This window comes from Meleagris gallopavo, chromosome 2 (genome assembly GCF_905368555.1).
Source record: "Meleagris gallopavo chromosome 2, MGAL_WU_HG_1.1, whole genome shotgun sequence".
Classification (NCBI taxonomy): Eukaryota; Metazoa; Chordata; class Aves; order Galliformes; family Phasianidae; genus Meleagris; species Meleagris gallopavo.
Genome location: NC_139405.1, coordinates 53654108 through 53676425, shown reverse-complemented (window position 1 = coordinate 53676425; position 22318 = coordinate 53654108). Strand labels below are relative to the sequence as shown.

Here is a 22318-nt window from a genome sequence, read left to right as displayed (position 1 = left end):
AGTAAGTCAACAGTAGCTAGTAATAATTATATTTACATTAAGTTAGGGCAATTAATTGGATATATATTTTTACATTGAAAGTGGCATATCATATTTTAAAATAGCATATTCTAATGAGACAATGAAGTGTATTTTCAAATATTGTAAGAGGAAAGGAAGATGAGTTGTTTTCAGTAGGAAGTAAAAGTATTAGTGGCTGTAGAACACATGATCCTTTTCTCAAATTCTCTGCTTCTTACCAATTGTGTAGTAATAAGTACAAAAGACAAAGCAAGGCAAAATAATCTGCAGTCTATATTCTTTCCTGTAGATGTCACCAAATGTTTTTACAACTGCTATTTTGGCTCTCAGTATCAATTGTTTACTTCCTTGCTTAACTTGTCTGCTCTTATCCATACTGGATATCATAATTGAATTATAATGCATTATTTTCCTAGTCCTTATGTTTTAAAAATGTTCCCAAAAAATCTTCATTCAAAGAAAAATGAAGTGTTTTTATTGCATTGTTCATAAAGCTTGGGTCTATCTCCTGTTCTTTTACCTACCCAGGTATAAGCTGTGTTTTACTGATTTCTTTCTGGCTGAGTATTATAAATTTCGAACCTGATTTACATTTCTCTTTAGACATCCAGAGATGAAGGAGCAGCTTTTTGTTTATGCTTCTATTTTGTTTTACTCCCCCATAGGAGAAGTAAAATCCACCCAGGACAGGAGAAGTGCACTTCACTTGTTCCGACTTGGTGATGCCATGCTCAGAATTGTGAGGAGTAAATCCCGCCCACTGCTCCACCTCATGCGCTGCTGGAGCCTGGTGGCACCTCACCTGGTGGAGGTAGGATTGGGGAGAAAATGGGAATGTGTGCGAGGGATGGCAAAGCTGAAACAGCTGAAGAAGGCTTGATGGTCTTCTTGAAATATGTAACAGCCCTTAACATTATGTCCTATTTGATCTGTTCTCTTCACTTTTAACTTCCATAAATGGCCAAATATAAGCATGATCAAATGCCACTTTTATGTATATACATCATATTTGATAAAAAACTTTTAAAAGGGAAAATTGGTCGCCTGGTAGCAACAAAAGGTAGTACTTAACATGAGATCTGTTCTGTGAGGTTTATTCTTTAGTTTATTTTTAGCTGTCTGCTCCTTCAATTTTCATCAAATCTTTAGGCATCTGTGAGACCCCAAGCAGCTCATAGTCTCAGTCACCCAATTCCATAGCAGTACTTTCCCATTTTCTTGGCAATGGACTCCCTAGTTACAGTCATGATGAAGCTCTCAAGAGTTCAGCATCATGAAGTGCTTTTGTGGTTGGGCGAAGTCTTACACTCTTCCTCTGCCTGCAGGCTGCCTGTCACAAGGAGAGGCATGTGTCTCGGAAGGCTGTCTCCTTCATCCATGACATCCTTACCGAAGTGCTGACGGACTGGAATGAGCCTTCTCATTTTCATTTTAATGAGTCACTTTTCCGCCCCTTTGAGCGTATCATGCAGCTGGAGCTGTGTGATGAGGATGTGCAAGACCAGGCAAGTCAGCCCTGACTAGGGTGTCTGTATCTGACCTACCATGCCCATAAGAAGGATGGTCAGCAGAGCGCACTTGATCCACTTGAATATTTCCCAAATGCCCTTCAAATGGTATCCCTCAGTTATCTTCAGGAATTCAGGAGGGCCCTGCCTACCTAAATCAGCATTATGGTAGCATACAGATATCCTTCTGTACTTCAAAGGAGCCTTGACATTGTTGTTCAGTGCAGCTTACTATTTTTCTTCCGTAAAGCAGTTGTAAATGATATATGTGTGACCCTATTCCAGTCAGGTCTTCCCTCAGAAGCAGACCCAAATGTGATGCTTGAACCTACCAAATTATTGTTATATTTCCCAAGATTCTAGCACACCAGGTATTAGAACAGTACCTCTAGAGAATAATGTTGTACAATGCAGAAGCACTGTGTTTTCAGAACTCTGCCCCTGTCCACTTACCTGTTTATTGCTTAGCCTAGCTCTTTAGAAGAAGTGCATCTGGTTTTAAAGCGATTTAATTAAATTATCTAACAAAAAAAAAGCCTAGATTTTGAAATCCAGATAAAAGAGTATATCTAGAAACGTGTTTAAAGCCTTCCTCATTCCTTCTGCAGGTCCAGCTTTGTATCAGTTCTGGTTTTATTCTTTGAGCCTTTCCTACACTGTTTGCAGGTGGTCACCTCCATAGGAGAGTTGGTGGAAATGTGTTCTACCCAGATCCAGTCAGGATGGAGACCCCTGTTCAGTGCCCTGGAAACAGTTCACAGCGGCAATAAGTCAGAGGTTAAAGAGTACCTTGTAGGAGAATACTCTATGGGTAAGGACTTAAGCACTGACTGTTTTGTGTGTTCTTTTGTTTTCCAATCTAATTCCTTGAGGTCTCAAGAAATAACTCAGAACATTTTAAACGCCTGACCTGAATAGATGCTCTGAAACACTATAACTCACATTGGCACTGTAATACTCTAAGACTGTACTAACGTATCTGATTTACTAGGTTGGGAGTGAAAACGAGCATAATTTCCTTTTTATCCTTTCAGTTCTGGCAGATGAGTAGAATAAGAAAAAAATGCTTCAAACCTACTTGAATATTTTTGAGCAAAATGATAGTTTGTGAGTGCTGAGCATAGTTGAGTTCTTGTCACTGCCCTGCTGCAGTGACTGCATACAGTCACCGCCTCTCATGTCGACTGTCTTTCTTACCATGTGAAACCTCCTGCTCTTACACATCAAAGTCAGTTGGTGAGATACTCCAGGCAGGTACTTGTCCAAGCACTCGATCACAGGGATTCTAATTACTAGTGCTGTTACAAATCATATTTGCTTTACAATTGATCCTACGTCTCTCTCAGAGATGATTGCTAGTATGGAAGCTGGGCAGTAAGGACAAATAATTTTAATCTGTCCTTTTGTCACATTTACAGGTTAATAAATGTTACAAGCCATGCATGAAGGATATGGCTTGCCTCCTAAATTTTGTCTTTCAGATCTGTTATGATCAGTGACAAAATGTGAGTGTATACAGCTTTTGAAGACTGATTAGTTACGTAGGAAAAACAAAGCTATTTTGTCACTGTATCAGAAGAGTCAGAATAGTTTTCAGTGTGACTGCTGTATTGTCTTGACAGTTAGGACTAAGGCTCCACCAAACAAAAATGTTACTCAACTGCTGAGTGCATGTACCTGCTCTTACCATATGGGCACTGGTAAGCTGATATTTTTTATAGATGTTGTGAAGAAGGAAGTCAGCATTACTTTCAGCGTAGGGTTATGCAAGTTGCCTTGGGAGCAAAAGAGGAGAAAGCATGTTAGTTTTTACTTCTAAGATGACTGGAGCATTTCTGTCTCTTCCCAGAACAGAACTGATCCTACAGATTCAGTTAAATTGTTGAGAAACTGTTGGAAATTCATCTTTATGGGGCATGGGGAAAAAAAGTCCTCATCTTGTTATTTCTACAGGGAAACGCCAGGCCCCAGTGTTCGATGTCTTTGAAGCATTTCTAAACACTGACAGCATCCAGGTCTTTGCCAATGCCGCCACCAGTTATATTATGTGCCTTATGAAGTTTGTGAAAGGACTGGGTAAATACTTCTATTTTCTTTATATTTCATTAACCTACAGTATGTTAAACTTGATTCTGCCAGAAATGAGAATCTTGCTTTGTAATACAGAACATTGCAGGGAAAAGAGAGGCAGTGTCCAAAATGCTTTTAAAAAAAAAAACAAAAACATGATCAAAAGAGAACTTCAGAAACATTTTGAACGCTATCAATGAAAAACAAAGTGCATGAAAAACAAAGCTAATCCTGTTTGTTTCTCTTCTGTCCCTCCCATCCTGTCCTCCCATGCTGCCTTTCCCATCCCTAGGGGAAGTAGATTGTAAGGAGATGGGTGACTGTGTGCCAGGATCAGGATCAGCATCTACAGACTTGTGCCTTCCCGCGCTTGATTACCTCAGGAGATGTTCTCAGGTATAGTGAACAATCTTGCACAGGTACTAACATGGCCTAGGAGACGGTCCTGACCTCGAGGCTTTGCATCACTGGTTAGGTAATATGCATGAATACAACAGAATTTGCTACAGGGCTGTTGGTAAGAGGTCGCACTGCCAGATAGAGACTGGCAATCTGAAGGATCCTCATATGTTGTGAGCCAGCTAATAGCAGGAAAACTGAGGAGGTAACAGCACTCAGAACTGAAGGGCATGTGGGGAAAAAACATTCAAAACCTAACAGTAGCATATCCAGAGTGACATAAATTCTTATTTTACAGGATTACTGTAAAACAGAGCTAAAATAGTGACATTTCTCTTATGTATTTTTTTCTCTCTTTTTTTTTTTTTTTAGTTGTTAGCCAAAATCTACAAAATGCCCTTGAAACCTATTTTCCTCAGTGGCCGGCTGATTAATATGCCCCGAAGAGTGCAGGAGCAGTCAGCCAGCAGTGAGGATGGTATTGAGTGCATCCTTTCTGACTTTGATGATGACACTGGTAAGTGCACTGAAAGCAGGAAATGTAGGATTAATCAATTGTTTCTTTTACATGTCACTGTAAATTTTGCCAACTGCTGAAAGCAAAAAGGAGGGGAAAAACTTCACAGAGTTTATTGTGTCTGTTGTCTGTATACACATACAACTTAGAGTTCAGATCCTGTCCATTTCTATATGTTAAAAGCTACAGCTCATGTATGAGAAAAATGCAATCAGCGTCAAGGGAGAAGGCAATAATATTGTAATTAAATGACTAAATATCAGGGTACTTAACTTGTTATAATACAGCAAATACATATGTCTGAGAGCAAACACAAAAGTACTTTCTGGAACGACAGCTACAGTAAAGGAATGAAAACCTTTTGAGGTTGATGCTGACAGCCCTTCCTTTCACAGAAAAATTATCAGTGTTGAGTTAAAGTTTACAAAGGTAAAGAATACTTACTTAAATATGTTTCCAAATGTAAGTGCTGTGGTCTGTTGAATCAAACAAACTAAAATCCGTAGGAAATGCTGTGACCTCCAGGAAAACGACGCACATTATTCTCCTAGTTATCTGTGTTGCTTTTGTGGGTTGTGGATTAACCAGGTGTTTGAACAACACCGGAACCAGCTGTGCATGGAGCCAAGCAATAGAGAAACGCAGACATAGTGCTTTTGAATCCACGCTGGCCCCTTGAAGCAGTAGCTGGTAATGTATTAGAACAATATTAGATAAACCGACTTTATAAAAACAGAAGGCAGTGCCTCACTGGGCGCTGTTGTCCCTGAGAAAAGGGCTGTTGACAGCATCTACCTAGACTTCAGCAAAGTCTTTGACACTGTCTCCCACAGTATTCTCCTAGAGAAGCTGGCAGCCCATGGCTTGGGCACTCTCTGCTGGGTAAAGAACAGGCTGGAGGGTCAGGCCCAGAGAGTGGTGGTGAATAGAGTTAAATCCAGCTTTCTCTTCAAGAAAGATGTCCATCAAGGCCCTGGAAAGTGTCCAGAGAATGGCAGCAAAGCTGGTGAAGGGTCTGGAGCACAAGCCTTATGAGGAGCACCTGAGGAGACTATAATCATTTAGTCTGGAGAAGAGAAGGCTCAGGGGAGACTCTACAGCTCTCTACAACTCCCTGAAAGGTTTATTTTATATAATTAATGATAGGACTGAAGGGAATGGCTTCAAGTTGCATCAGGGGGGATTCAGGTTCGTTGTTAGGAAAAATTTCTTCTTCAAAAGAGTGGTCAGGTACTGGAACAGGCTGTCCACAGAGGTGTTTAAGAAACATTTAGATGCTGTACTAAAGAATGTGGTTTAGTGGGGAAGTATCGGTGGTAGGTGGATGGTTGGTTTGGATGGTCTTGGAGGTGTTATCCAACCTTGGCGATTCTGTGATTCTATGAAAAGTCAGTTCCAAGATCTTGCAGAATGTTTTAGCCTTCTTTGCCTTAGGATAGTGTAATGTATTTTCATAGCGTCTTTTATTCCATGCCAAATTATTCAAGAAGTTGCTAAAAGAGAATGTTTTTAGCTCTTCCAGATTTGAAGATAGCCAGACTTAGTGCTGAGTGAGTTGTGCTGTTTCCTTACTTAGAAAGATAATTAAATAATTCTGTACAAAACAGGTACAAACCGTTCTGGGCAAATTTGCAATACTAGTAGATCTCTTAGGATTATGTAGCTCACATACAACTGTACTGCTTGCAGGATTTCCTGTGCATTCTTACAGTTTTAATTTTTCCAGCTGAAATTTCAAGGTGTAAATAAAACACATCTAGTCTAGTTGAATCTTTTTGTAGGGGCAATTCAAAGCCTTTAGAAGGGGCTGAGCATTTTCTTTGGACATGTACCATATCTGCACCTTTTGTAAAACCTTTCAGAGGACATTCATTTCATTACTGGACTTTACATTTTATGTGCTTTTTAAGAAAAGAACTAGAAGATTCAATTTTCATTGGCTAACTTGTCAATCAAGACTTGAAAATACATTAAAAACAAACAAACAAACAAACAAGAACTGGACTAATGGGAATGGCAAACTTAGACCAGAAAAAGGTATGTGGAGGAGAAAGAGTGGGACAAAACATGAAACTTAATTAAAGGGAAAGAAAAGGAGACAATCTTTTCAAAAACTGATATTGCCCTCTGCAATTATACCACAGCAGTGAAATGAGAAAGTACTTACGATCCTTTAAGTTATTTAATTGCTTAGTCTCCATCACTTTCAGAGGGCACGTTCCACCTTTGGTCAGTGCAATGTCAGACTGATTTTTAACGTTTGTTTTCTTACTTGTAGGCCTTATCAATGTCTGGATTATTCTGCTGGAAGAATTAACAACTGCCATATCCAACTGTCCCCGCCAGCACCAACCTCCAACTCTAGATCTGCTCTTTGAATTGCTGCGGGATGTTGCCAAGACACCTGGTAATTAAAGGATAAACTCTGAGCTACTGGAGCCCTGGCTTGTCCCTTCTAGAATACTAACCCACCTCTATAAACTGCAATACTCTTCATGCCAGAGCTGCACAGACATGCTCAAATGGAATTTTCTCAGAATGGGATTTGTGGTTCCAGTTAGTTAACCTATTGTTCTATGGTGACAGAAGGCATGTTGTAGGAGTATGTTGAAGTCCTGCATGCACAAATAAAGAGGTGCAGTACTCTGGCAGTGTCCTGGCTACAGAAAACATTTGCTTGAAGTCCAGGAAACTCATAAAATTATACAGTCCTATAGACCTCCTGAGCAGCACAGGAGATTCTCAGTTGAGTAAACATTCCTGAACTCAGAACTAAAACTAATCTCATAATGAAATCTACAACTGCACCCTTCTCTTAACCTATAAAAAAAGAGTTTCAGAAACTGCCTTCTCTAGAATCTCCCCTAGCTTCAAGCTTGGAATGAATTAAGAAACGTATCTTAAATGTAGGCTGTGTAAGCAAAAATATACAACCATCGTTGTGTTTATTTTAAGGCCCAGGATTTGGCATTTACGCAGTTGTACATCTTCTTCTTCCTACAATGTCCCTTTGGCTCCATCGCAGCCATGGTGACCATTCTTACTGGGATGTGGCATCTGCTAATTTCAAGCACGCCATTGGCCTTTCTTGTGAACTCGTAGTGGAGCACATTCAAAACTTCATACACTCAGGTATGTTCTAACACTATCAAATCTCCTGACAGTTTAATGGCATGTTACTGAATAGCTACCTGGGGAGGTGATTTCCTTGCTTTTTTGGTTGCTCAAGTGTAAAACAAGAGGAGGAGGGTTAAGAATTTGTTTTCTTTTTTATTAACAAATAGAAAAAATATAACTTGAAAAGAGACTTGTGGAGGTTATTTAGTCCACGCTGTTGCTCAGACAAGGGCTAACTTCAAAATTAAAAAAATCACAGTGTTCATTACGCTTTCCAAAAGAAGACAACGAGACTTCAATCTTGAATTATAACATTCAGAAACAGAAGCTAACAATTTCTCTAGTACAACTGAAGTCTACACATTTTAAATCATTAACCACAAAAGGACTGTTCTCATTTCAATAGGGTGTACTGCATGTTTCAAAACTGAACTCTACTGATATCTACATAAAAAGAATTGGTTTTGCAAAGTTTCTGAATTGCAAAAAGCATATCAAGACTGTCTTTAATTGCAAGGCAAAGGCAATGATGCTAAATAAAAACCAGTCCGTGTCTTTTCCTTACAGATATTGGTTATGAAAATATGATCAATACTATGCTAAAAGATCTTTTCAAGTTGCTGGTCGCCTGTGTAGCAGAACCAACAGAAATTATTTCCAGAGTTGGCTGCTCTTGTATCAGGTAACAATCTCTTCACTCTTTTAGTATATTAAAAAAATAAAAAAGGTACTTGTGGGCAGACTAAGTTGGCTAGCATATCAGAAGTCGTCTGCAATATATCTCCATTTAAAAAAAAAAAAAAAGTTTAACTGTTTTGTCTGCTTCAGAATCTGTAGTTTTGCACATTGCTGTGTGTGTCATTCCTGTAAAATATGTACAATACATATATACAGTTAGTCAATAATTAATCCTTAGGAAAAATAATTAAGGGGCTTTCTATGGGGATTCACAGGTCTTTGAGTGCAGTGGTTATCTTTACAGTCTTCAGTTTATTGCAATCACAGTCAAAATAAACACTCCATTATATACTTACAGAACATATAGTTCTTCTTCAGGAGAGATGATTGTTTAAGGAGGAAAACTGAAGGAAAAGCAGTCAGAAATTCAGTGTTATATCAAAAAAAATGGGTCAGGATAACAACTACTAATTCTTAGGAGACTGAATATTATTAGCTAGTTACTAAAAGGATCTTTTCTTTAGTTTTCCACCTTCTCCCATTACAGGTGAGAACTGTTCAGTTATTTCTTACGGTAATGTTTTCCTGTGTGCCTACTTTTAGGTATGTATTAGTGACAGCAGGACCTGTTTTTACTGAAGAGATGTGGAGGCTTGCATGTTGTGCCTTGCAGGATGCATTCTCTGCCACTCTGGAGCCAGTAAAGGTAAACTGTCTTTTTGCTGACAGTCAAAACTAATTATACTCTAACTTTTGACAAGCTGTCTCACACATGCACGCACACAAACAAGGTTTTGGATACAGAGGCTGGAAAACAAGATTATGTTTTAGTTTTCATTGTTTATTAATTTAATCACAATGAAAGGCATTGGATCAACAATAGAGACTCAAATCTTTTTTTTTTTTTCTTTTTTGAAGCACGTTACAGACAACAGTGGTTACTAACTTTAAATTGCCCCACTAGCAAGGAATCAGAAGATCCTTACCTTTTGTTCCAGTTCTTCTGAATTGGTTAAAAGTAGACAGAAAACAAAGTTGTTTACTTGTTCCAGTTGCTGCATGCTCCATATAGATTATTTTTCAAATCACCACAAAAATTCCCTTTAATTCACTACTATATAAGTTCTTGTAATGCATTCGCATCAAATACACCAAATACTGAATAGCAGGTGGCCCACTGATAGTACTGGGAGAGATCCCTCCCATTCCGAATTTTGTATTAAACATGAACAAGTTCAACAGTTCTACAGTCACTGATTTAATTTAACGCACAGTGAAAGTCTGATGTTGTGTTTCTCTATAGAACCTATTGGGCTATTTCCACAGTGGTTCTGAAAGCTTTAGTGGAGACGCCTGTGAAGTGAAGGTGGCAGCCCCCTCCCTCTCGCCGAGTGCTGAGGCTGAATATTGGAGAATCAGAGCCATGGCACAACAGGTAGAGACTGATATTTCAGTGAAAGTTGGAGAAGCCTTTAAACTTGGGGCTTTTCTTTGAGTACATTTTTAGCACAGCTGTCCTCAAACCCTATGAGCAAATTGAATGAGACTTTCTCATCACTAGGCTGTCATGTATCTAACAGTAGTAGTGAGAAAAAGTAATGAAAACTAGAAACAAAAACATTAAAACTTACCCTGTATGTGGGCATTAGGGGGAATGCTTGGCTGGGGGTAGATGCATAGGCATTTGATCAGGATTACAACCCTGGTATGTAGTATAGCTTTAAAAAAAAAAAGGCAATACTAACATAAATCAGTGGAAACCTTTCTGACAGAGAAAGGGAAATAGCATCACAATGAATACTCATCTAGAACATCATATGCATTTCTGACTGTTTTGTTAAAGAGTGATAAATTCAAAAGGCAAGAAAAATAAATTAAAACAGATACTGTGATATTACACTAGAAAAACTAGGTTTATTCAACTCCTCAAATCAGAGCTTGAAGAGGAATATGCATTTCCTGTGTGTCTAAAAGTACATGGCTATAGATTGGAGAGAAGAAAGTTATTAAGAATTAGAAGGTAATGCTAACATTGAACTAATGATTTAAAAATCATCACTAACTCCTAATCAGCTAAGTAGTTTGGGAGAAAACCTTTTCAGGGTTCTTTTGTCTACAGTGAATGTTGTTCATTTTGAGAAAGTGTTTGTATGAAACCAGTTCCTTAAAATACAGCAAACTAAACTTAATGACCTGCAGTTATTATATGGCAATTTCTGCATGGGTAAGCAGCTGGATTAGAAGAGACAACAGATGTTTGGTGTCAATTTCTGACTTAATCGTATCCTTAATCATATCCTGATGCTGCTTGAAAATCTGAGATGTCTCAGATGTTCAGGATTGGTGATCACAAACAACATGGCAGTGGCAGATTTTGTTTGAACAGAAAAAGTGTTTTAGAAGTAAATTTCTAGAGAGGCAAAGCTCATTAAGTAGGAAATGGAGCAGTTAGGCTTCTCTAAGAGACACCCCTCAGAGGCATTGCCTGAGTTCTTCTCAGCAAGGATTTGACACATCAACTAAGCTATGAAACAAAGCTACAGTAATGAGAGTCGTTTCCTACTTTCCTCCCAAGTAACTACAAATTAGGTCCATTGTCCTCCTTGTGGCTGAAAACTATCCTTCCAATAACAAACCTTTCAAGGAGGAATGGGCTAACTGTGTAAGCAGGTCTTCTATACATGGTACTTACAGGTAGTAGCTTCCTCTCATCACTGTAAAAAAAAAAAAAAAAAAAAAAGTTGTAATAGATCTTTCACAATTCATGAAATTCTGCTGTCAGGCCCTCCATGGACCCGTTAGACATGCTAAACCTAATTGTTTTATGTAATTTGTCATTTTCTAGGTCTTCATGCTGGAGACTCAGTGCTCCCCAAAGACCCCTAGCAACAAGGAGGGGTTTGAACATGCCCAATCATGTGTGCTTGTCATTGACCTGCCACCAGATAAGAAACCAAATGGGCATACCCAGAGAAGGTAAAATATCTTCTCAGGAGAACACTATGTTGTTAAAAACAAGGTAAAATTATTGTCAGGCTGGCAGAGATGGGAACAGAGGCTGTGCCTTTCTACAGGTCTCTAAAAAAAAAAAAAAAAAAAGCTTCTAATAGATAGTAAGAGTTGGTAGGTTGCAAATACCTGAAGGAGGTGACACAAAGCTTTAAAGTAAAGGAAAGTAGATGCAACAAGGAAAAGAATTCTCATGGGAAATATTAGGAGATGTTTTTTCTTAGAGGTGTAAAAATACCAGTGTGAAGAAAGCTTTCAAAGTGCTGTTACATTTGTAATGATACCTAGCAAATGAAATAATTTCTGCTACATTTACTGGTCTTTTAAATTCAGTATTATTGGATTAAGAAGGTTGAAATAGGTTAATGGGTAATCTGGAGCAGTATAAAGAGGCTACATGAAAATCTGTAAAGCTGTCAACATACTAATCTAGGGAACTTTTGTTTTTGCTTGGCACTTTTTATTTTTAAAGAAAACCTTTTATATTTTACCACCTCAGAAAACCATGTGTCTGCATGACTCTTAGTCTTATCCTGCCAAAGAAAATTTCTCTTCGCTTGCACTTGGTTGTTTGAACAACCACGATAGTATCACAGGGCCAAGAATTAGTGCTGCATTCAGGGTTTGTGTTTATATTGCAAGGTATTTAATACATTATATAAAATAGTCTTATACCAGATACCAAACTTGCTTCTGGACCACTTCAGGATTCTCATTCAAAATTGAACTATTGCATGTAACCAGGAGTCAGAATGCGATGGCCCTTGTGTAGTTGGTCAGGAGGAAGGACCATGCAAGCAAGAAGTTAGTCTTTAAATAAATACAGCTTGCAATTAATACAAACTCTGAATGATCTCATACTGCTCTTTGTCTAACTGCAAATGCATTTTCCCTTATGGGGAAATATTACCCAGCAATACTCATTTTTTGCCAAAACAGGGCTGAAAATTGACTGTGTCACTGCTTTTCATATTACTTGCTTAGCAGCACAGTAATATGCCAGTCTTGCACGCTAGTTAACTGTGGCCTTTGAAGTTTTACTTTAACCTTAGTGGAGTTTTCTCTTTTCCCTTTTGCTTTTGTTTCCCTGATGCTGCATCGTTTCACAGGAAGCTGGGGTAAGGGAGCTCTTCCTCCTAAAAAGTAGTCAGAATAAGAAAATAGTGTCCTTAACCAGCTTTGGCATCGTGTTTTCACCTATAGTTCTGTTCAAGTTTTTTGGTTTTTGTTGTTGTTGTTTTGTTGTTGTTTTTTTTTTTTAATTGAGTAGTACTTTAAATTGTCCTTGTAAGTTGCCTTAATGGCTGTTACAAAGAAAGCAGATCTCCTTCATACTGCTCTTGCTTTTGGAATGGGGTTAGTCTCTCGAAATCAAGTACACATTTAATTCTATATGCACTCTTTAGAGGTTTTCTGAGCCAGAGCCTTTAATGATTTTTTTACAGCAGAAAACTACTTTCCCACAAGGAGCTCCAGTGTATGTATTAATCATCAAGACTGTACTGCTGTCAGATAATAAGACTTAGTTTTAACCACCATATCAGCACTGACAGCTACAGCTATAGTAAGTAAGTGAGCTGATATAGATAAGCTAAACCTAGGACTGTTCTCTCTGACCCATAGCTTCTATATGTGTCAGGCCCTCAAAAGTCTCAGGACTGTCTTTTTTAGTTTTGGGATTTTTTTTTTTTTTTTTTTAAATCAGGACCATTTGTTTGGCTTTACCAGTCAATTAACATAAGGAAAAAGATTTTTAGAAGTCTCAAATTGAGCATCTTACGTTACATGAAAGTTTACTTTAACTTAAACCTAAAACTTCAATATCGCAAGCAAAGTGAAAAGTCTTTTCCTCACCTGGTAATAATGCTACTTAAACTGTGATCCCTCACAGTTCTCTAAATCTAAACAAGTACGTGCAATGCATCAACTCTATTTGAAATATCACAGCTTTAATCTGATGCAGACTTGTTTACAATTATTAACTTAAGATGGGCTTCACAGTTTATAATTTTTAATTTGCAAGCCGTCAACGTTTTGCTTTAACTATAATCCACCCCTTCTTCTTAACTTCCCCTGCCTGTAAGCCTGACAACATTATTAGTGAATTACCTGAAAACTTCATCTGGGAGAGATTGCCATTCATATGTTCCCTGTGCAAATAAAATCAGTGAGATCTAGAACAGCTCACAATGTCCAACAGGAGAGAATCACCCAGTATTGCATGTAAGAAACAGGGCTAGGACCTCACTATTCAAGTTGAAATCTTAAGCGCAAACATTCATCAGGACTTAAGCTTCTTTGCATGTTCCATTGCACTGCTGATGATTTTGACGATTTTTTTTTTTATTGGTTGGTTCTCTGCATTTTATTTTTGAGATAAATACCACTGACTTTATTGGAAATTGGAAAGCAAATTGCAAATCAGCTTAAGCCTTAATTTGTCATAGCAAAGTTAAGGTTTGCTGAAATGCCAGTGGAGAAGTTTTAAGAACAATTCTTAGCTTTGAGTTCAGTAACAGCAAAAATAAAAAATGTACCTAGGGTCCAAGGACAAAAGTGCTCCATGATTTGTGTTAAAAAATTCCTTAATTATAGCAGTCTGAAAATACTAAGGGTACCTGTAGCTATAGTGTATTTTATATATCTATATATAAAATACACAATAGAGTTTTTTTTAATACTGCCTCTGCAAAGTTCCATTAATGCTTTTGCTGTGGTCATTTTATTTAACGCATGGAAGCATCATCCCTTCTAAGAAGGCTGAAAGACCATTCTAGATAACTTGACCTTCGTTCAATTCTTTGTAACAAGGCCCTAAAATTTTGGCCTTTAACCCATATCCTTCATGTCAGATTCTAAAACATGAAATACTCCCATACTTCTACTAAAAACATAACATACAATTATATTTTTTTTCCTTCCTATACTTGGTTCACCAAGTATTCCTTTTAGGACAATAGTGGTGAGCTTGCTGTCACACCAAGTACTGCTCCAGAATTTATATGACATCTTACTGGAAGAATTTGTTAAAGGCCCTTCTAACTTAGAGGAGAAAATGACAATACAAGTACCAGAAAACAAGTTGGCTGGTTTCCTCCGGTACATCTCCATGCAGAACTTAGCTGTCATCTTTGACTTACTGCTGGACTCCTATAGAACAGCCAGAGAGTTTGACACCAGGCCTGGGTTGAAGTGCTTGCTAAAAAAAGTGTCTGGCATTAGTGGAGCTGCCAACCTGTATCGCCAGTCAGCAATGAGCTTCAATATTTACTTCCATGCTTTGATTTGTGCTATCCTGACAAACCAGGAGAACATCACTGCAGAGCAAGTGAAGAAGATCCTCTTTGAGGACGATGAGAGAAGCACTGACTCATCACAACAGTGCTCTTCAGAAGATGAAGACATTTTTGAAGAAACTGCCCAGGTCAGTCCTCCTCGGGGAAAAGAGAAGAGACAGTGGAGGGCTCGAATACCATCTCTGAGTGTACAGCCTGTCAGCAATGCAGACTGGGGATGGCTGATCAAGCGGCTTCATAAGCTCTGCATGGAACTGTGCAACAACTATATCCAGATGCACCTAGACCTGGAGAATAACACAGAGGAGCCTCCAGTGTTCAAAGGCGACCCGTTCTTCATTTTACCATCTTTTCATTCAGAAACCTCCACCCCATCAACTGGAGGGCAGTCTGGGAAGGACACTCCATCAGAAGATGACCGGAGTCAAATAAGGGACCAACTGGGAGACAGCCTAACACCACGAAGTGGAGAAATGCTGCTATTACCCCCACTCTCAAGTCCTAAACCAGAGAAAAAAGAACAAAACAGGAAAAAAGAATGGTGGGAGAGTGCTGGCAACAAGATCTACACCATAGCCACTGACAAAACCATCTCTAAGTTCATGATGGAATACAAAAAAAGAAAGCAGCAGCAGCAGGCCATGACATCCTTCACCAAAGAGGTCAAAGTGGAAAAGAAAGGGGAGCTCCTGGGCTCCAGAGGGCAGGACTCACCCATACTCCAGAGGCCACAACATCTTATAGACCAAGGTCAAATGAGGCATTCATTCAGTGCTGGCCCAGAGATTCTAAGACAAGAGAAGAGACCACGCTCAGGATCCACAGTCAGCTCCCTGAATATATCTGTTAGGGACGCAGAGGCCCAGATACAGGTAGGACACTTAAAGAATGCTAACAATGGCAATAATTTAAAATACACCTAAAATATTTTTCTGTTGCTTTTATCACAATAATAATAGTCTCTTCATAAGATGTCTTCCTTACCTAAAGAAATCATCATGATGAGGACTGAATATTTCAGCAGCTAGCACTGGTAAAAATCTCGATCTGTTCCATCAAAAGAAAATCAATCTTATGGGAAGGTGTTATCAGGTATATACCAGTACAGCTTCCAAGAGTTTTTCTGTGACTGAGGCCAAAACTGCACTTTCCTAAAAACAACCAACAATGAACTCTGCTTATTGCTATGGGCTCCAGCCTACTTAGGGCTTTTGAAAATGTGAGGGTACTTGTTGTAATGCTATTTTATTTAATAAGCTTTTTGTAATTCCAAAGCAGAAATATTGGGCTCTGTTGATAAATAGGAACTTATTTGCATGTCCGAGTAAGCAAATCAGTAAAAGCATTAAATCTTTTTTCACTATGGGATGAAATAATAGGTGATGAAGAGTGATCTCGATACATGAAATACAAAGTCAAACAGCAACATACAGTACTGAATTGTGCAGACAGTCAAGGATAAATTAATATGCTGATATTGCTGAGCCCTCTTCATGAAGCTGAAGTGATAAGATGCCTTTTCTGTTTAATCTGAGAGACTTCTCTATATAAAAAGGTATTCTAAAGAGTCTTTTTTTGTGTGTGTGTATCCAATTTTATAGGCATGGACAAACATGGTGCTGACAGTTCTCAACCAGATTCAGGCCCTACCAGACCAAACTTTCACAGCCCTCCAGCCAGCAGTGTTCCCATGTATCAGCCAGCTGACTTGCCATGTGACTGATATCCGTGTTCGTCAGGCAGTACGGGAATGGCTAGGAAGAGTGGGCCGTGTGTATGATATCATCATTTAAACTAGCTGTGCTCTGTTGCAAAGGGGAGAAGACAGCCAGGATATACAGCAAAGAGGTATTCGGGGTTCATTAACCGCCTATTTGTTGGTGATAAATTAAGAAACAACGAGCTTGTTGATATATTTCCCCTATCCACTTGAGACTGTGTGTTCCTCACTCATACTACCAGAGGAGGTGAAGCATGAATGTGTCCAGGGGGTATGGAATGACCCCGGAATCTGCCAGTAAATCAGGCTGGTACCTAAAGTCAAAATACATTTCAGTAACCTTCATTTAAATTCAAATTTACAACAGTGGGAGCCACATCAAACTCTAGGTAAACATCCATACTTGTAATTATCTATGAATGAAACCATCAAACCAGGCAAGCAAGGCCTGTATAACAAATCATAAATAAAAATGTGGCACTTGTTCAGAGTAACTTTTTCCATTCAGAAATTGGCATGAGAGAGGAAAGCCAAATAAAGATTACTACAATACTATATGCCTTGCTAACTGAAGAAAGTTGAAATTTATTTTGCTCTGAGAAGAGCCTTTGAAATCTGGTGATATTCAGAGTAGCTAGTGAGTGATTATTAAAGTATTCCAGGTCTTAAACTGGTGAACCAAGCACAGGCTATTCATCCTTTCATAACCCTTGTGAAGTAATGCTTGAGGAAAAAAGGCACTGTCAACCTGCCCTCTTCTACACATCACCCTGGCTACTTCAGCTATGACCACAGGTGATCATTTTTCCACATATATAATTTCACCAAAATGCTACAGGGAAGTTTGTTTTGCTGTTTTCTCTGAAGCCAGAGGGGAAAATACACCACAGAGCAAAGCTACAGCCAGTCTACATGCCAGTATCCAGCACTCACAACAGAACAAAGTGTTCCTCCAGTTCAAGCAACACTGCAGCTAAGCTGACTTTAGCATCTATTCTAACTACTGCAGTCAGGACCCTTACACTAAACTTAGCCTATCACTCTACATTGAAGTTAATCAAGATGGAAAATAGTCTGAAAAGAATGTAACTAACTTTTCTCTTTCTCTCTCCTTTCTCATCTGCTGCAGTAAACAGGGAGGGAACAGAGTCATATGTAGGTACATTCTCCCTCTGTGCAGCGCTTCTATAAGGACTACTACTATCTGCCAATATTATTAGCAGGGGGAGAGGTGGAAGGATTGACTACTGTATTGTCAAATATTCACAGTGGACACAGCAAAGGGTTACTTTTGCTTCACAAATTATGTCACAGCCCCTGGGACTTGTACTCGTATGCTACATCATTTGTTGATTAGATGTTTAAATAATTCATCAGAACTGATTTACTCTTGGGTGATCCCTTAATGATGTTCTTCCAAGACTTTTAAAACGTTCATACCAAGTAAATATACATCTTTGGTATCTGCATCCTCAAAAAATGTCATCTTTTTACATCAGTTCTGGACTTTGCTCAACTAACCGTTTTTAGCATCTTGAACCTAAAAAAATAGAGGGTCAGTAAAAAAAAAAAAACTGCTGAATAGCCTTCACCCTAGCTGATCGTTTACTAAGAGTCTGCCGTTGTCATCCTGTCTTTGCCCTCCATCACCCACTCCCCACTTGCCAACTGCTAGATTTTTGTGGAGGGCATACTTTGTCCTATACCATTCTGCAGAGCCAGTCACACTGTCAGAACTTCACCTGCAGAATTATTCCAGGAACACCAAAAATTCCATAAAAACAGCTTGTTCTTACCATGCACATTGACTTTATAAATAAGCAATTTAATAATAATATCAATTTTCCCAACAGTTGGAATACTTCCTTGGGGACAGGTGAGATTATATACCAAGCCCTTAGCATATTGTTAGATTTCTGTTGCCATGTTTTTCTTACACGTCTTTAGGTTGAGTAAAGAAGTGGCTATTTTTTTTAATTTTTTTATTTGGCATCTATGTAGAACTGTTTTTAAAGCAGGACATTAATTAGGCAATAGCCAGAATCAGAGTAAACACCTGCATGCCAGGACACTCAAATGTGCTATTTTTCATTATACATTCATTTCAGGGATTGAGATTTTCACTGTGCTTACCTAAAACTAAAGCAAATCCTTAATTTATGTTGGAGAAGTAAAACTGATAGCAGTACCAACGGAGTCACTCAGGATTCCAGAATGGGGCCTGTTATTTAGGAAACACCATGGTTATACACTATCTGTAAATCAGAAAGAGAAGCTCTAGGAATGAACATGCCTGCCCCCAGTCAAGCACCTGAACACAGCCCAGCCCAGTGTAACCTGCTTAGCAAGCTGCTCAACCAAAGCACTGCTGTATTGCAATGCATTTTAAACTTCTCCTTCCAAATTATACACTAAGTGCCCATTGTCACCCTCAGTGCCTCTCTTTGACCATACCCCTCCCTTAGGAAACCATATGAGGACATAAGTAACTGCATCATTCCAGAAATATCATGAAAAAGGATGGGAGGAGCACAAAGGAGTCTTTGTAGCAGCAGGCTTTAGGTGAGCAACCTTTAGCAGGTGTTGCTCTTCCTTTTCCTTCTGTGCGAAGTGGTAAGCAGGTGAGGACAGCTTACACCACTTCAGGAGCTATTAATCTGAGTGCAACATGTGGAGCTGGTTCATCAGGCTTTTTTTTGCTAGTTTAGCCATAGACATTAGCGAGTCCCAAAGTAGTAAAATACTGAGTGTGAAGTCACCATTTTGTAGGCCTGTGTGCTTTGTTCCATTCATTCTTCAGACCATTTGGCCTAAAGCTGGCAGCACAGTGCCTGCAGGCCTCACAGTGCAAGCTTTGTGCCCAGAAAAGGAACTTGCACAGAATGGTCCCAGGGAAGAGTATTGGCACTAGCCCCTAGCTCTGACCACCCCAACACATCCAGCAGTACAAAGCAGCCCTCCATGCATCTTTCTCACATAACACATTCAGATTCTTACAGCCCTGTAGCCCAATGTGCAAGGTAACAGCAGCATAGAATCAACTACTGTTGAATCAGAACATTTATCTCCTGGTGAACATGCTTTCATCAGGATGCTAGGATTTAATTCTCTCCTAGAATAGACATTTACTTTATAATAATTGACTTCACTCAGCATCCAGAAAAAACAATTAGGGAAAGGGTTACATAGACCCAGGCAGAATTTTTCTTGTAAAATGCCAAACACAGCTTTTGTCTCATCACAGCTAAAACAATACACTTCATCTGGAGTATAGCTGGCTTCTGTTGAGGACAAGCAGAATTTTCACCCATGGCTTGACCAGCAAGGTACTTTGCCTTGAATTTGAGCTTCAAGTTCTGTTTAATTTTACTGTAAAATTTGCCGATGAGTTCTCATTTGCCCAAGAGGTAATTCCCACCTCTAAATACCATATGTTACCATATGTAATCTCCATTTGCTCTGAATATAGTGGTATCTCGGTGCTGATATCTCCACTTCAGAACTCAGTGCAGGACCGGTATGAAACTTGAATGTCAAACAGGCTAACAAGTAGAGAGGTCCGGCTGTGCTGCCTGCATTTACCATCTCCTGCTACAGCTTAGGCCCACTCTCAGACTGCCCAAGCCATTGTTATTAGTGGGAATATTTGTACTCTGGACTAAGTCCTTGAATCCTTCAACTTCTGCATACAAGTCAACAAGTTCTCAGGAAGGGGAAAGTCCTGTATAATTCCTGATATCACTTTCTCTGTTGTGGTCCTTTATACACCTCATTCCTGAAATTCCACAAAAAAAACAGCACGCATTCCTGTGCATCAAAGATGCCCCCAGACTAGGACTAGAACCTTCACTCTTGCACAGATCCAGTTTTAATGTGCAAGAAGCCAACCATAGCAAGCCTTCATTTCTAACCAGCTCTTGTATATAAGCTTAGTTGGAAAATGAGCATGCAGAATTTAACCATTTTCACTTTTAGCAACTAGAAATGCTATTAGTCAGTGATAAACTGTTTTTAATTCAACAAATTCAACCAATTTTTTTCTTCCCGTATCTTATTTTTGTGGAGGTATGATAAGATTATGCTTAAGCAAGCAATTTAATCAATATTCTGGTTATAATCACTCCTGGGAAGATCTGTTTATAGTGGTAAGCGTGGCATATGAAATTAGACAGATAGATTGATCTCTTTTTCCTCAATTTCTGATAATTCCACAATTCTTTGAAGAAATGATGCAATATCATCAATTTTAAAAATATATATACCTTCTCCTTCAGTATAAAAGGACCAACGTAACACAGCACAGAAGCACAAATGTTGGATTTTATGCAATGTAGATAACATCTGGCAGCTATTGACTCCTCTTCTCTGAGTCTCCCCATTTTGAGCAGAGCTTCTGTAGGGATACAACATAAGGGTCTATCAGCAGCACTCACCAGCAACATGCCTGGCTCTCCAGGAAGTTGTACAGTTGCATGGAAGAAATCTCACCTCCTCTTTGTGTTTCTTTCCACTACTGCCCCTTTATATGTGATACTAACTACAGTTTCATTTCATACTAAACAGCTTTGGACAAACATGACAGGCTGGCTATTTAAAAAGAAAATAACAAAGCACCTAGCATACGTATGTACTGTTCTTTTCACTTAATGTTGAGAGGTCCAATTCAAGAACCAGAAGCAGAGGGAAGGGGAAATGCCCTAATTCTGAATGTGGATATCATTGGAGCTACACTGCACGATCCTGGATTAATGCAATAATGAGCTTGCCTGTGGGACCAGATCCTCAAATCCTCTTTATTTTTGGCAAATTCACAAGCAAAGGTTTGCTTACTCTCCCCTGCCACATCATTTAGGGATCTGGGGTTATGGAAGGCATTTTTTGTTAAGAAAAAGTGGCAGGAGGATCTATTTCAATTCTTGCAACTCAACATCCCACTAATCAAAAAGTAGTTACGTACTTCCACCCATGGAGCATTAAGGCCTTATTCCTCATTTCCTTTCCACACCTTTGCTTAGCATAGTCTGTGGTGAAATGCCATGCTTCCCCAGGAAGCAAAGGGAAGCAGAAGAGCTGCAGGGACAAATACCACCTCCCCAGTTAGGCCATGGCTCCTGAGCCCTCAGATCTGTGGAAGAAAGCACGATTTGATATCAAAGTGAGAGCAGCGAGGAAGGGCTGAGCCATGTCATAGCAGAGCCCTGCGCTGCACACCATTTCAAGGAGCAGATGGGAGTAAGAGGTGTGAAAGTATGAAGTGACAGCAGGGAGCAACTTCATTTAGTTCCCCTCACCTTCCCCTTCCCCACCTCCATTTTTGTCATTATTTATGATTCTGTGAACTTACTCCATGAGCCCTCTGACCAGAGCTGAAAACTGATAGAAAGCCAAAGGGAGTAGACACTCCATTTTGCCAAAGATCTGATTATTCCTATTCCAAAATAAAAAGCAAATTCTATTTCCATGATGATGGCTGGCATAGAAAGCATTTTATTACAAAGCATTATTCCCAGGATTTCATCTCTATAACTGTATATTCAGGAGGAGCCACTAATCTTTTTAAGAGAGACTATAAATGTCTAGAGTTCTTACGCTGGATTTACCTTCTACGGAGTTCATACCTAGCAGTTCCCCAGTTTCATTCAAGTTTCCTCCCTCTACCTTTCTCCTATTCTTTAGAATAACACCTTCCTATATCTGCTGCGTTCCGTTGTGCTGCTTTGTTTGGTTCTTCAGTGTCCATTGGTCAGGAAGTCACTGTAAGCTGGCTTGCAAATTGTATTTTGTGTATATTTTGTTCAGACTGAATTCTGAAATGGAAATATTTTAAAACAAAAAAAAAAATTATAAACTATTTATGTTGCTTGTGTTGTAGAATAAAGAAGCAAATGCAAAATAATCTGGTGTTTGTTTTGTCTAAAGGTAGTTTAGTTATTTTGCAGTTCGTAATCAAGCAAAACATTTCAGCACTGAGAAGGACTGAAAT

General features: G+C 39.0%; 1 protein-coding gene across 6 annotated transcripts in view; it reads left to right on the top strand.

The window, feature by feature from the left end:
• The window catches only part of ARFGEF3 (ARFGEF family member 3), an 83648-nt gene extending 61417 nt beyond the window's left edge, over window positions 1-22231 (top strand). For 5 of the 6 annotated variants that reach the window (XM_085217202.1, XM_085217201.1, XM_085217199.1 and 2 more), the window contains 14 exons: window positions 687-832; window positions 1347-1526; window positions 2196-2340; window positions 3483-3605; window positions 3892-3995; window positions 4371-4515; window positions 6794-6922; window positions 7471-7647; window positions 8200-8314; window positions 8914-9016; window positions 9614-9745; window positions 11156-11286; window positions 14260-15487; window positions 16217-22231. In XM_085217202.1, the coding sequence (XP_085073328.1) occupies window positions 687-832; window positions 1347-1526; window positions 2196-2340; window positions 3483-3605; window positions 3892-3995; window positions 4371-4515; window positions 6794-6922; window positions 7471-7647; window positions 8200-8314; window positions 8914-9016; window positions 9614-9745; window positions 11156-11286; window positions 14260-15487; window positions 16217-16408 (3050 nt within the window). In that variant the 3' untranslated portion in view covers window positions 16409-22231. The remainder of the gene's footprint in view (window positions 1-686; window positions 833-1346; window positions 1527-2195; window positions 2341-3482; window positions 3606-3891; window positions 3996-4370; window positions 4516-6793; window positions 6923-7470; window positions 7648-8199; window positions 8315-8913; window positions 9017-9613; window positions 9746-11155; window positions 11287-14259; window positions 15488-16216) is intronic. The other variant, XM_085217203.1, reaches the window with a different exon arrangement.
• Window positions 22232-22318: the final 87 nt, after the last annotated feature.